Source organism: Aspergillus alliaceus (assembly GCF_009176365.1).
Source record: "Aspergillus alliaceus strain CBS 536.65 unplaced genomic scaffold BDW43scaffold_10, whole genome shotgun sequence".
In the NCBI taxonomy this organism is placed as follows: Eukaryota; Fungi; Ascomycota; class Eurotiomycetes; order Eurotiales; family Aspergillaceae; genus Aspergillus; species Aspergillus alliaceus.
Window position 1 is genome coordinate 212787 of NW_022474693.1, and position 12840 is coordinate 225626.

The window sequence follows — 12840 nt, forward strand, 5'->3', positions numbered from 1 at the left end:
AAGACAATAAATGCTTCGAGCAAGTGAGTTGGGGCTTATCAGTCGCTATGCTATTACATAACACGTGCTGATAATCACATGGCCATTCAATGCCCTCATTTGCTGATCGTCCTTTTGTGGGGTCACCAAGCATCTTACGCTGAATATCACCTTGCAAACAATTTCCGGTATAACTACCTTCACTGTGGGGGGAAGAAGATCACTAGTCTCGAGATCACTCTGCTGGCCTCGACTGCGATCTTGAAGCCTCCGATGGTAGCAGCCTTTCGGCATTACAGGTGGTAAGTAGTAAGGCTTATGGTTGGTATATTTACTTAGGGCTGTAGGGCAGGACAAGAGGTATGTCAACCCCTCTACAATTCTTCTTTCCCTAGGATATGTACGGTGACTTGCTGTATATATATCTATTCAATCTCACGCTAAAGAAAGACAATCGAAGATTGAACTGCTGGCCGATAGACCGGCGTTATCAAGTATCTTATCTTCTCTGTTGTGTCTGATAAGCCTTATCTTATCCGAGGTATCAGAGAGGATCACCAAGTCCGACTATTGCTTCGCCGTCGGTGTACAATAAATCGCTATTTACTTTTGATTGCAGCTTAGGAAGCCTTTTCCGAAATATATTGAGGCCTTTTCACCCAATATTCCCTCCTCACATAGGCTTCGTGGAAACATCTGTGACACAGAATGACACCAGCCAACGGGACGACATCTCCACCAACTGAAGGACCTCGGCATGTCACCGTCTTGGAGCAGGATCGACAGCTTCTTAGTCTGATGACTATCATTCGCGATATGAATACAGATCACCGGGATTTCTGTTCCGCCATGGAAAGGGTGACTCCCAAGCTCATTGGCCAAGGTATGGAGAGCTACTTCGACACCCCGTTAAAAGCTCATCAGGAGTACAGGAAGAGTGCGAAGGGAGATAGAACGCTATGCTAACATGATGTTGATTAAGCGCTCAACCATGTCCCCACAGAAAGGTACCTTGTCCAAACGCCTATCCACAGCACATTTGAGGGTGTTCGGTTCACCAAGGGGGTGTGTGGTGTGAGTATTCTACGGGCAGGCGCAAGCATGGAGCAAGCCCTGCGGCAGACATGGATGTCAGTCCTTTGCAATCCCACATTTTGTTATAGCACTCCCTCACTTCTTCTAGGGGACCGCTCAGCTTTGGCAAGCTACTCATTCAGCGAGACGAGTCCACGAGTTTAGCTCGCATTTACTACTCCAAGTTGCCATCTAACATTATGGACAATAGTACGGTCTCCTCCAACTCCAAGGTATTCTCCCAATCTAACAATTCTAGTTGTGCTCCTTCTAGAACCGATGCTTGCAACTGGCGGATCGGTCATCAAAGCAGTCGAGACTCTTCTCAGTCATGGTGTGTCGGAGGATTCTATCGTTCTGGTCAATGTCATTGCCTCGCAGGAGGGTCTTGGCGTTGTTTCGGACAAGTTTCCATCACTTAGGATCGTTACTGCCGCAGTGGATAGTGGTTTAACGTCCAAGAAGTATGTGTATTGAGAGCTGCTCTTGTGCGTTGGTTGCTCGCTAATTAGCTCATGCAGATATATTGATCCCGGATTGGGCGACTTTGGCGATAGATATTACGGTACCTGATCCTTGGCCCAAGTTTCACGCGTCAGATACAGTGTTATGAATCAATGTTTGATTCCGACTTTAGCCATATAGATCTGCCTGGCTTAGGTGTCAGGATCAGCACCAGCGAGTTTATGAAGATTCCATTATATTTGTACCGTAATTATCATGACTGCATATACACATCCGACAGAAATATTGACAAAGAGCCTTCCAATATACAGAAACCACCTCACATGTGAGACATAGAACCGGCCTGATCGCTCGGAGTATAGTCTGATAGCACAGGAACGACGGAGACACGAACCAACCTCCCCAAGATGGAGTATTCCATCTTCAACTTGATACTATAGACCATCGCTTTCACGGAGACGTGGATGCGAAAGAACCCCGCATATTGAACCCCCACCACCGCGGCATCCATGCAGATCATAACGAAGTTGATGATCAAGAGCTGGAGGAAGATGCCCTTATAATGACCCCGAGGCAGCATTTGCAGCATTTCAACAGCTGCCCACGCATAGATGACCGATAAGACTATTTCCTGCACTGAGAAACCCACCAACTGGATGCGCTCGAAGATGTCAAAAGCATGGGTGAACTTTTCCGCGTGGGGCGAGTAGGAGCCGAATTCGAGGACCGAGGCTGGAATATGAAACAAGAAGGCATCCACAATAATCATGATCAGCGTCCAGCGCAGGATCCTCCGATTGTGGACGACGAGATGCAGGCGGGACCATAAAACCATAGACTGGCCGGTGACCATGCCCCACCAGCCTACAACCTCGATCGCGACGGCGAAATAATTAGGGAAGATGTTAAAGATGAGCAGGGCATAGCCTAGGGCGAACGGGACAATGCTGATCGAGGCGATGACCAGACTCCAGAAATAACATCCGCTGTATCGTTTGAACGTTGTAAAGCACAAGACCACGAGTTCAATGCAATTATACCAGGCGATGCCAATGCAAGTCGCCACGATACACTCCAACGCGAACTCCCCAGACTGAAAGGGCTGGGTGTGGTCGCTTCGCGCAGTAAGAGGCATCAGGGCATGTTGTTCGGCCACTGGAGGGCCCCCGTTTGACCACTACTGGCTCACAACGACCACAAAAAACATCGACGACCACGAAGGAAAAAAAGTAAAGAGAAGAAAAACCCGAAACTGTTCAAGGCGAGACGGCAGGATTCTAAGTCCCCTCTTGGCATCAGGCTAGCTTGGCCCCTGAATGTGACGGATTGGGGTTCAGTTGTCTCGGTTGTCAACGGGAAAAAGAATACGAGGCGAACGAATATTTCTTGAGGCGCTGTTTTTGACCTCCGACAGCTTGGCAAAGTCTATATATGGGAGACCATTGACTGATAGCACGTTCCTTCGGGACCCCTCCATTGGGAGTTTGGTTCTCCAAGAACTGGAGCTGCTTCATCGTGAAACCATGGATTCAAGTTTAACCTTATCTCAGGAGCCAGAATACCCCCAATAAGATGCCCTTGACTGGATTTCCATGGGGAAATGATCTGCGAGCCCGTTCATCCGTCGCCACCGTGCTGATATCTCGCTGTCTCGGCCGTAGAATCTATCACATTCCAATCAAGACGAGAGAGAGATAACAGTCTCCATACCACTACAACGCACCAGTATGAAGTAAAGATTTGCGATACACAATTAGCCGTCTAGAGAGATGTTTTCATGTCTTCAAAGGCAAAGATCATGTCATGCCATGGAGAAATACTAGCTACTAAGGCTGCGTAGCCTTTGGAGTTGAACCTCAAAAGTAGACAAATATATATCTTGAGAGGACTCTTTACAACAGATTAGTAAGTATCTACACGAATCCAAGAGGTAGTAGGTACACCACCATGATCGAATGACTATAAAGGTGGCATTGCTCATAATATGAACATCAGTCATGCAATATTCTGTCATCTAGTGCATAATAAACTCTCCAACACGTCAATAACGTCGAAAAACTATATTTAATATGATGTATTTCCAAAAGCTCTTCTATTAGATTTTAGACCTAATAGCTCATTCCACTTTATTCTGTTTCCTGCTTTCTCTTCTAGTTTAGAGCGTATATGGTTGAGCTTGGGTGGCTTGGGTCCTTGAGATTAGCATCAACCTCAACGGAGTGATCGCGTATTTGCCGCATTAAAGCAAAACCCACAGCCCTGATTTAGGTATTAATGAACTCCAAAACTTTCTACTGCAGCGTAGAGCCCGACTCAGATGTCCAGGTCGTAAATCTATAAGCCCCATCGCTGTCCGGCGATTCGACAGCAATCCGTTTCGCCGGTTTGCCCGAAGACTCATCAAACATTTGGTACTCCTTTCTCGTCCTAGTCCAGGTAGGAGAATCCTCGAATCGATCCGCAACCAGGCCGGCAATGCTCAACCGGGACTAGATGTCAGGCAATCGATGTCGGACAGCCATGACCGCAAGGCAGGCGAAAACTAAGCCACGCACGGTGTACAGCAAACTGACCACAACCAGCGTGATCAATGGTGCTTTCGCGGTCTGCGCTACGAGTAATGTTTCTCGTCGCTTGCGCCGTTAGAGCTGACTGTGCGTTGAGAGAACTGGTCCTCAGAGCGATGGTCACTTTGCTAAATGATGCGGTGACCTGGTCGGCACACTGTTGGGCTGTGCACTAAAAGGTGGCTGCACCTGCTGTCTGTTGGATTGGTGGGATATCAGTTTCTGAGGTGTGAAATAGTCGTCTGCCAGACGTTGCTCGCAGACGTGTGACTGATGGTTGGTACAAACCGGGTGACGGTGTTGTTAACTCAGTCGTACTGGATATCGTAGATAGTGGTATTGGAACCGATAATATACGTGTAGGCGCCATGAAGGCTCTTCAGGAACTCAGTAGAGTTCGGCGCCGACCTACCAGCCAAACTCATACTGTCGTCCGCCGCAAAGTAGTATGGGGTTACCGGCACCGGTGTCGTACATACTCGTACCCATCATCGCATTCATGCTGGCATTTGTGAAGAACACCTTTTGCAAACCTGTTTGGGTGAAGTCACCGGCGGAAGCATCGGGGAAGTTGTAGTGGACAATTGCCGCATTGTTTTCCAAGTGGCACTTGCTTGATATCAGTTCACATTGCGTGCAGAAGCCGTAAGTTTCGGCTGTATAGTCTTGGTTAGATATCAATGATACCGAGGGTCCTTGCAGGTAGGCGTATTTCCATATGTGGATACGGTAACCTCATTGGACGTGCCGTTCAGTGCCTGCATTGATGTCGTCTCATCTTTAAGAAACGTATTTGTGACGACTAGGTTAATGCTGCAGAAGTGACCACCATCGGTCTGAGCCGTCACCGAGTTGTTTTTCGTGAGACAGTCAGGTATGAGGCCAAAACTGTAGGCCATTGAGTCGGGATAAGGGGTGACTTGAGTGCATTCCATGGTAGGTAAGATGCAGCCAAGTATCCGCTAGGGCGATAAGCTGGCTGCCTAATGTTAGCTAGAGATGATTCAAATATCCTCTTTGTAGTTTCGCAGGATGTACGTACTCTAGCGGTATTGTGAGAAGCGTAATTGATGAAGCGGCTACTGGGGGTGGTGTCTGGGGCGCAGGCTTTTTTTTTTTTTTTTTTTTTTTTTTCCCTCGAGGAAGCGCAATAGACGAGCCAACCCCACATAGCAGCTAGAGTACTCCCATCTAAGAACTTCAGCGTTAATGCCAGCTGATATGGGGTCGGCAGACGATCAAAGCGAGAATCCTGGACGTCCTAAAAGAATCGGCGTGCTATGGGGAATGAGCCCAGAGTTAACATGACCCCAAAAGCATGGCTGCTAAGGAGCTTGCTTAGGAGGCTAGAAACAGGATTATACTGGAGTTCATATTGATATAAATGGCGCTGGCCTCGTCCTTCCCCGCTGGTGTACGAAAGCTATCGAATGGTGCATCTCCATGGCAGATGCAGTAATGGAATACAAACACTAGCAATGTCACCGTCAGTGCTAGGATAGGGACCGTGACAACGAAAGAGCTCCAAGTGATTACTGCGATATGGTTTGACATCCCCAAAGATGAAGTGTCATCTTGGCCAGGTAAGCTGGACAAAGGAGCAGAGGCGCTCTTCACAGTGATCTTCCGGTCGAACTTGGCCATGAGAAGGAGTGCGGCTTGTTAAAAGCTACCAGAAAGGAGATAGTATGAGCATATGATACTGCTCCCAGCAGGATTTTTTTCAGGAGACCCCGTCGGGCTATAAATATCAGAGGAACATCTTCACACTTGCCAGGGCTGAACGTTGGGGCTAAACCTGTTTATAAGGCTATGTTCAGCCTCTCACCTTTCTAAATCCCTTAAATCATGAGTTGACACCATAGAGATACCAAGCTTTGAGCTGGCCAAGCCACTCTAACCTATGCATGATCTTGCTTGATAGTCTTGGTTGGACGCTCCAAGCGTCCAATATCATGGCCAACACAGTCGTATCCGTCTTGCGAGTGCTCACTCTTCGCCTGTTCCCCTTCCGTAGCCAATAATAGTTTTTAGTGGACTCTTTAAGAGTCTAGAATTACATATCTGACTGGTTTCCTCCTCACGATAATTCTCAAAGTGATTTGGCCCAATTATAGCTCGCCCCACGGCCCCAGTTGGCTTCTTCAATATACACGTTTGAGCCAGTAGGAGTCGTTTTACACGGCTCTTGGGTAGGAGACGAAGGAGAAGACTCCATGACTTTCAGGAATCCGCGGACGGAGTTATTATTTGCCCCTGGTAATATATTGGTACGAATGCCTGGCGCTGAGAGGAACATAGAATAGAACAACCTGGGATAGGCGACCAAAGAATTATTCCACTATCTCAAACTTCACCGACTTGTCCGTTCTAAAGGTATCCTTCCAATCTTCCCAAAGCTTCTCCAACTCCCTCATGTACTGCTGGTGCAATTGATCGATATATTTCTGATCCGGATCCCATCGTTGCTGTGTGACGGGGATGGGGTTCCCTACTACCACATTCAACGGCTTACGGTATGGACAGAAGATGTTGAACCGACCAACAGAAAATGCCACTTTATGACCAACGGCCCACTCCCAAAGCTGGGCTGGGAAACGGAGCCAAGTGTTGGATTGAACGTCCACGCGGTCGAAGATCTCATTCTCCCCGAAAGCGACCACGGGCACGATGTCGGCGCCAGTTTCCACTGCCACCCGGACGAAACCCTTGCGGATTTTGATCACGACTTCCATCGTCCCCGGTCGGGCGATGTTGTATTCACGACTTCCTCCCACCGTGATAGTGATGGCACGGCCCATTCCCCGACCGTCGTGACCGCCGCGAGTCAGATGCCTGATGCATGAACTCCGAGAGACGCCACTCAGCCCTAGGGAGAGGAGGTACTCTCGAAGAAGTGGCTGGTAGAATACACCGTCCTTCATTAACAGGGTATTGGTAATCCCTGGAAAGAGCTGTGAGAATCCAGCCGTGTCTGCCGCGAATGCGCCCACAGCGCCTCGAATAGCGACACCATGGGGATGGTAGCCGAAGATATACTTCTTGTGGGGTGAGAGAGGCGCAGAACGATAGAGTCGCAGGGGGAAGTAGGAGGTAAAGGCCTTCCAGATCCAGCACGTCCGGAACTCATTATTCCGTAGAAACAGAGTGCCAGTTTTGTGTGCTTTAGCAAAATACTTGATATAGATGAGGTAGAGTACAACTAAGAATCGCAAACGGGGAACCAGAAGGAGTGAATATCCGAGTAAGGGTAGAATCACCCAGGAGTTGCAGAGAGCTGTCATAAGCGCTGCCTCGGCGAGCTCAATGAGAAAGGGCCTGTCACTCCCAGGTTAGCCACGGTATGTAGAACTGACATAGGGACTGGATTTGCATACCTCGCCGTTGATTTACCTTGTGGCTGAGGCAGCCGGAGGGACTCAAGAACCATTCCTGACTTATTCCGGGTTTCGCTGAGCTGACACTGCTGGTCATCGATCTTCACATCCGGAATATGCATGTCCATCAATCCTGGATTGCGCGCCAGTTCAACGATCTTTTCTGCGCCCGCCACGCGCCCTTCTTTCTTCTGGCATAGCTTGGCGAACTTGAGCGCCTTTTCTTTATACGACCGATTACTCATAACCTGCAAGAGTGCTTTGCTTAACTCGCGGGCGTCAATGCTGGGTGCTCGACTTTTGTTGCCATACACCCCAATTCCAAGCCACTCGGCTCGAGCAGCGTTCTCATAACAATCCTGCCACGCAGGGAGAACCACATGGGGGACGCCGTTCCTAGACGTGTTAGCTGACATGTTATGCATCGGTTAAGTGAAGGAGAAGACATACTGAATAGCCTCGTACCACGAGTTTGCTCCACCATGATGAACGGAGCAGACAATCCGTCCTGTCTGGAGCATGGCCATGGGTTCGACGGTGAACCACGGGTGAATACGAACGCGATCATCTGTTGTTTCCTGTCTGAGCGGCTCAATGGACTGACTGTAGACATCATCCTCATCATGCGGATGCTTGGGGAGCTTCCACAGAACCTGGACCTTCTCGCCCTTCCAAGCATTGAGGAACAACTTTAGTCCGAGTGCAAGATTCTCTGCAACATTAGGATCAGGCGCGTAAAGAGTTCCAAGGTTGACCAAGATGGTCGGCGCGTTTTCCAACCAACTTGCCAATTCGGGATCTTGCTTTAGAACCGAAGCTGTGGGCAGTAAAATTGGCCCACATGGAAGGATGTTGTCTGGCACATCCATAGGCCAATCGAGCTCCTTCAGAGCAGGGGAGAGATGGAACCGATCGGGTCGCCAGGAATCGGCAAATGGAAACCGGCCGTGGATCTTGTGCCGGATTCTCCAGTCGCGAATCTCTCGACGCCGGCCGCTTCCGTGGTACATTTTGGCCGTTTTAATCACCGAGAGGGCATTTAGTGGGATTAAATGCAATGGCAGAGGATATGGAAATCCCGTCCCGGGTCTTGTCGATAGTCAGAAATAGCAGGATCTTGTATGATGCGCGCATTACTTACAGCGGGTATTTCCACAAGGCAGCGGATTGTGGCTGTAACCCTAGGACGATATGAGAGAGAGACGTGGTGTTGATCAGAATCGCCGTATATCCGGTATTGTACGCGGCATCTCTCCCCTGCAAGAAGAAGAAGTCGGCTGCGATCACCGACGGTTGAACGGTTTTCACGATATCTACGCAGCAATTATAAATGTCGACGTACTCCTCTTCCGTCCAACCCCAGATATCCTCACACAGAGACTGGAAACCGAGGACGGCGCCATGATACCCAGGAGGATGGAAAGCACCTCGTTTGCCCGTACGGATAAAGACATCTGTATTAGAGGGTCCACGAATGGGATGGAAGTGAATACGTGACCGGAAAGAGCCATCATACGAGGAGGAATTGTCGACCAAAAGCTTTTCAATTCGCCGCTCAAGGACAGGGAAAGAACCTATGTGCACGTCAATGTCGCCTCGCACAAGCAGCTCATGCGTGATAGCTAGAATGATATTTGTTTGGCCGTGCTCGCTGTTCGCGAGGAACAGCACACTTGTGCGCTGTTCAGCCATAGTAAAGATTATATGACGAATGAGGTTGCTGTGTGAAGTCTACCAGATGATACATGAGGACTCAGCTCATAAGGTAAAGAGATAACATATGATCCTGAGACAGTCTGGCATATATAGTAAACCCCTAAGACATACAGGGGCATTTTACGCTCTGCCATTACATTAGGGTTAAATGATAAGTCATTTTGACTCAAAACTAAGACCACACTAGCTTTAGTCCTCAAGAGCCGATCCCTATGTCTGCGACACCAAATTTGGGCCCTAACCTGGATCTACGGTCTCCCCAAACCACCTCAAACATCGGAGCTCACTGCCAAGACATGGTGAGTAGACTACGTCCCTTTGGCATATCGCATGTTACTTTGAGGAGCCTCGATTGGATTTTAGAAAGAAAAAGCTTCTGGTGGGAACGTTATTAAAACCTTGGTGGTTAAAGCCGATCGAGGCAAATAAAAACATAAAAATAATAATAAAATCTGAAACATAAAATGCGGAAGAAAGTTAAATTTAATAATAATAATAAAAAATCTCAACCGCCGTGTGCAGTATAGTTTTTAACCCTCATTTAACCGGTTCTAGAGAACGAAAATCGAAAATCGCTATACAGCCATGGGATAAATAAGGCCCGTTATATACCCTCTGCGTATGTCTGATATGATCCAAAGGTTCCCGACCAAGCCCCTCGTTTGCCCAAGACCTTGTTACTGGCTTCTGGGTTGAAAGTACCATACATTCATTCATTGAATAAAGGTCGTCAAGATGGTGTTTGTTGCTTTGTACCTACCCTCTGGACAAATGCCCGAGGGTTATTCTCCGATATTGATACCCTACCCGGCCCTGGCGGTCGTCCTGGTAAGCTAAGCTGCCAGTTTGCATGGCAAAGATGCTGGACAAGATGCAGATTGACTGACCGTAACAGTCATTTTTCCTTGTCTTTCTCCTTATCCAACTGCAGCCAAAGGGACCGGTCATCAAGGGGGTCCCAGGGCCATTTTTCGACATCTTCTGTTGCGGTGTATGTGGCATTCGCCATTCCATGAATGGTCGACGCCAGAGAATCTAATTTTGGGCTACACAGATCGCAACCAAACTCGCTTTCATCTCGGGACGAAGTGCATACCAGTTCACAGCATTACATGAGACTTATGGTAAGTGACAACGGTTTGTGTCAGTTTCCACCAAATGCTGATCTGATCGTTCGGCTCCACAGGAAAGATAGTCCGTTTTGCCCCGGGCCAAGCGACGACGAATACAGTCAAAGCCCTGCGTAACATCTACGGCTCTGGCACTGGAAAGGGCTCTGCATTTCTCAAAACGGGTTTCTACAAGAGTATTTCTCGGCGCAATATGTTCACAGCCTCTGACCCTGCCTATCACTTGTCTGCCCGTAAGCTCTTCGGTCCCTCAATGACACCCGGAAGTATGGAGGCACATGCAGGAGTCGTTCGTGAATGTATTCTGCGACTCCACGACGTGATCAACTCTAAGCTTGACACCACGTCCACTCTTTCGCTCAATGAGCTTCTCTACTGCCACTCCGTCGATACTGTTTCCGAGGTCCTGCTGGGCAAGCCCTTGGGCTGCTTGAAGCGCGGCAAGCCCTACTTCTGGACTGCACAGCTGCCTCGAATCTTTTACTGGGCTACTATCCGTGATCAGTTTGACGGCTCGGGAGTGCCGACGGTGATGAAATGGCTTCTCCGTCGTTTCCTCCGCAAGGGTATTCGTCTTCGCAGCGAAGAGGCCCGCATGCGATTAATTCACGAGTAATTCATCCCTGTACCTACCATCCTCCATTGATAACTATACAACCTAACACGGCTGCAGACAACTGAAGGCTTCGCACACCCGTCGCGACATCATGGTGGAAGTAATGGAGAGAGCGGAGACTAGTGGCTTGCCTGAGTCTGAGATTGCTGAAAACTTTTCAGCCATTATGTTGGCAGGATTCCATACAACACAAAACGCGCTATGCGCCGTTATCTTTTTCGTGCTGACCCACCCGGAGGCCCATGCCAAATTGGTCCGTGAACTCCTGTCCGCATTCCCTTCGGCGGAGGAAATGTCGGGAGACGTTGTTCAGGAGTTACCATATCTCAATGCCGTCATCACGGAGGCGTTGCGACTCTATCCACCTGTGCCACTAGGGGGACCCCGAGTTTCACCAGGAGCCTATGTGGATGGGGTCTACATCCCGGCCGGGGTAAGTTTCGTGACAGATTCTTCAATGGTGTGGATCCAACTAACGGCTCTAATTGATTTTAGACGGAGATCTGCACATCATTGTTCGCGCTGCACCACAACCCGGAATATTTCAACGAACCCTACGAATTTATTCCCGAACGCTGGACCGAGCCGGGATCGACAGACAAAAAGGAGGCCGTTCAACCGTTCTTAGTGGGTAGTCGCGCTTGCATCGCCAAGTACTTTGCTAGACAAATGATGCAATTAACCCTTGCGGGATTCTTTTTGGATTACGAAGCGGAATACGTGGGGAAAGTCAAGGACTGGCAGCGAGAGAGTCGGTGTTATGCCTTTTGGGAATTGCCAGACCTGAAGGTGAAACTTCGTCCACGGCAGCGAGTCTAATGTTTTGGAATCTGCCTTTCGTTTCTTTTCATTATTAATTATTTTTTTGATGTGTCATAACTTTACAATATATCCCTGCTGCTCTGTTATACTAGTATGTTTTTCCCTTTTCTTTTCATTTTTTTTCTTTTCACTTTCTTTTATAAGAAAAGTGTTGGACTGGGTGCCCAGTCGTAGGAGGTTTTGACTGGAATCAAATAAGAGTGGCATCAGTTTAGGGCAGCCGTAACCCCATGATTCCCAAGGACTCCATTCCTATACACGGACCAATAGCAATTTGAACGGCTCAATTCTTCGTACTGATAAGATTGATTTTTAAATGCCGGGGGTTTGGCCGAAATGTTTCATAGTAATTAAATCAAATGTCTTATGTTTTAGACTTGGGCTGGCCTAAGTTTCCCTATATCTGACTCAAATTTGAGACTTCGTCCGTTATGCTATTAATCAACTCCCAACAAACCCAAATTCCAGTACCTGCCTAGCTTCTAACAGAACCAACAATGTCTGCTTGTTTTCACCTGCAATTGAGTTCGTTTCTTTTATTAGTACAAAGTCTATAGTATCTGTTCCTGTCGATCAAAACGAGCAATGGCGCCTTCTCAACAAAATATGATCTGTGCGGACTCTGAAACAACGACATCATTGTAGGGCTGTGAAACACCGGACGCACCACGTGCCACTTAATTGAGCTGAGTCCATGTTTTCTGACAAGAAGGATCGGTGATCAGTCAGTCCTAAACGAGAATCTGAAATCTTGTTTGTGGCAAGCAAGGAAAATCGCAATCTATCAGGTCGACCACAACGCTGCAATAGGGGGCGGATGTGGCTCGTCCGAGGATACTCCGTCGCTTGCCATCGTGCCTCGGGACTTGACAACCCCATCCCAGGCTCTCCCCGCGTACCAAGTGTTGAGTTATCAATGTTAGAGATCGGTCTCTCGCCCTGAACCCCTTTCTATTGCAGCCCGGGAAAGCATCTGCCGAGTCAGCCCCCGATTGACAACAGTAGTGGGGTTAGCTGGAAAGGATCTGTGAGCGTGAGAGGCGCTGGGGTGAGTCGCAAAAATCCTAGGGGCTGTTTAATTCCTGCATTGGTTC

At 48.5% G+C, this 12840-nt stretch overlaps 5 protein-coding genes across 5 annotated transcripts; 3 read left to right on the forward strand and 2 right to left on the reverse strand.

Moving 5' to 3' along the window:
• Nucleotides 1-43: 43 nt before the first annotated feature.
• Nucleotides 44-566, forward strand: BDW43DRAFT_15813 (uncharacterized protein). Its single transcript, XM_032038567.1, has 3 exons — nt 44-281; nt 327-339; nt 430-566. The coding sequence occupies exons 1-3, from the start codon at nt 79-81 to the stop codon at nt 442-444; spliced, it is 231 nt and encodes a 76-aa protein (XP_031902745.1). The 5' UTR covers nt 44-78; the 3' UTR covers nt 445-566.
• BDW43DRAFT_15793 (uracil phosphoribosyltransferase) lies at nt 481-1732 on the forward strand. Its single transcript, XM_032038559.1, has 5 exons — nt 481-862; nt 962-1109; nt 1163-1263; nt 1313-1517; nt 1575-1732. Exons 1-5 carry the CDS (start codon nt 688-690, stop codon nt 1624-1626), a joined length of 681 nt encoding a protein of 226 aa, XP_031902746.1. The 5' UTR covers nt 481-687; the 3' UTR covers nt 1627-1732.
• A 105-nt stretch (nt 1733-1837) lies between these two features.
• Nucleotides 1838-3112, reverse strand: BDW43DRAFT_298509 (uncharacterized protein; the record flags this gene model as incomplete). The annotated part of the gene is made up of 2 exons (XM_032044564.1): nt 1838-2633; nt 3081-3112. 2 exons carry the CDS (start codon nt 3110-3112, stop codon nt 1838-1840), a joined length of 828 nt encoding a protein of 275 aa, XP_031902747.1.
• Nucleotides 3113-6418: 3306 nt separating this feature from the next.
• On the reverse strand, nt 6419-9154 carry BDW43DRAFT_317868 (Diacylglycerol acyltransferase family; the record flags this gene model as incomplete). Its single annotated transcript, XM_032048603.1, has 4 exons — nt 6419-7403; nt 7463-7858; nt 7913-8551; nt 8604-9154. The coding sequence occupies 4 exons, from the start codon at nt 9152-9154 to the stop codon at nt 6419-6421; spliced, it is 2571 nt and encodes an 856-aa protein (XP_031902748.1).
• A 759-nt stretch (nt 9155-9913) lies between these two features.
• BDW43DRAFT_308725 (cytochrome P450) lies at nt 9914-11743 on the forward strand (the record flags this gene model as incomplete). The annotated part of the gene is made up of 6 exons (XM_032046557.1): nt 9914-10006; nt 10074-10169; nt 10233-10302; nt 10365-10920; nt 10982-11357; nt 11420-11743. The coding sequence occupies 6 exons, from the start codon at nt 9914-9916 to the stop codon at nt 11741-11743; spliced, it is 1515 nt and encodes a 504-aa protein (XP_031902749.1).
• Nucleotides 11744-12840: the final 1097 nt, after the last annotated feature.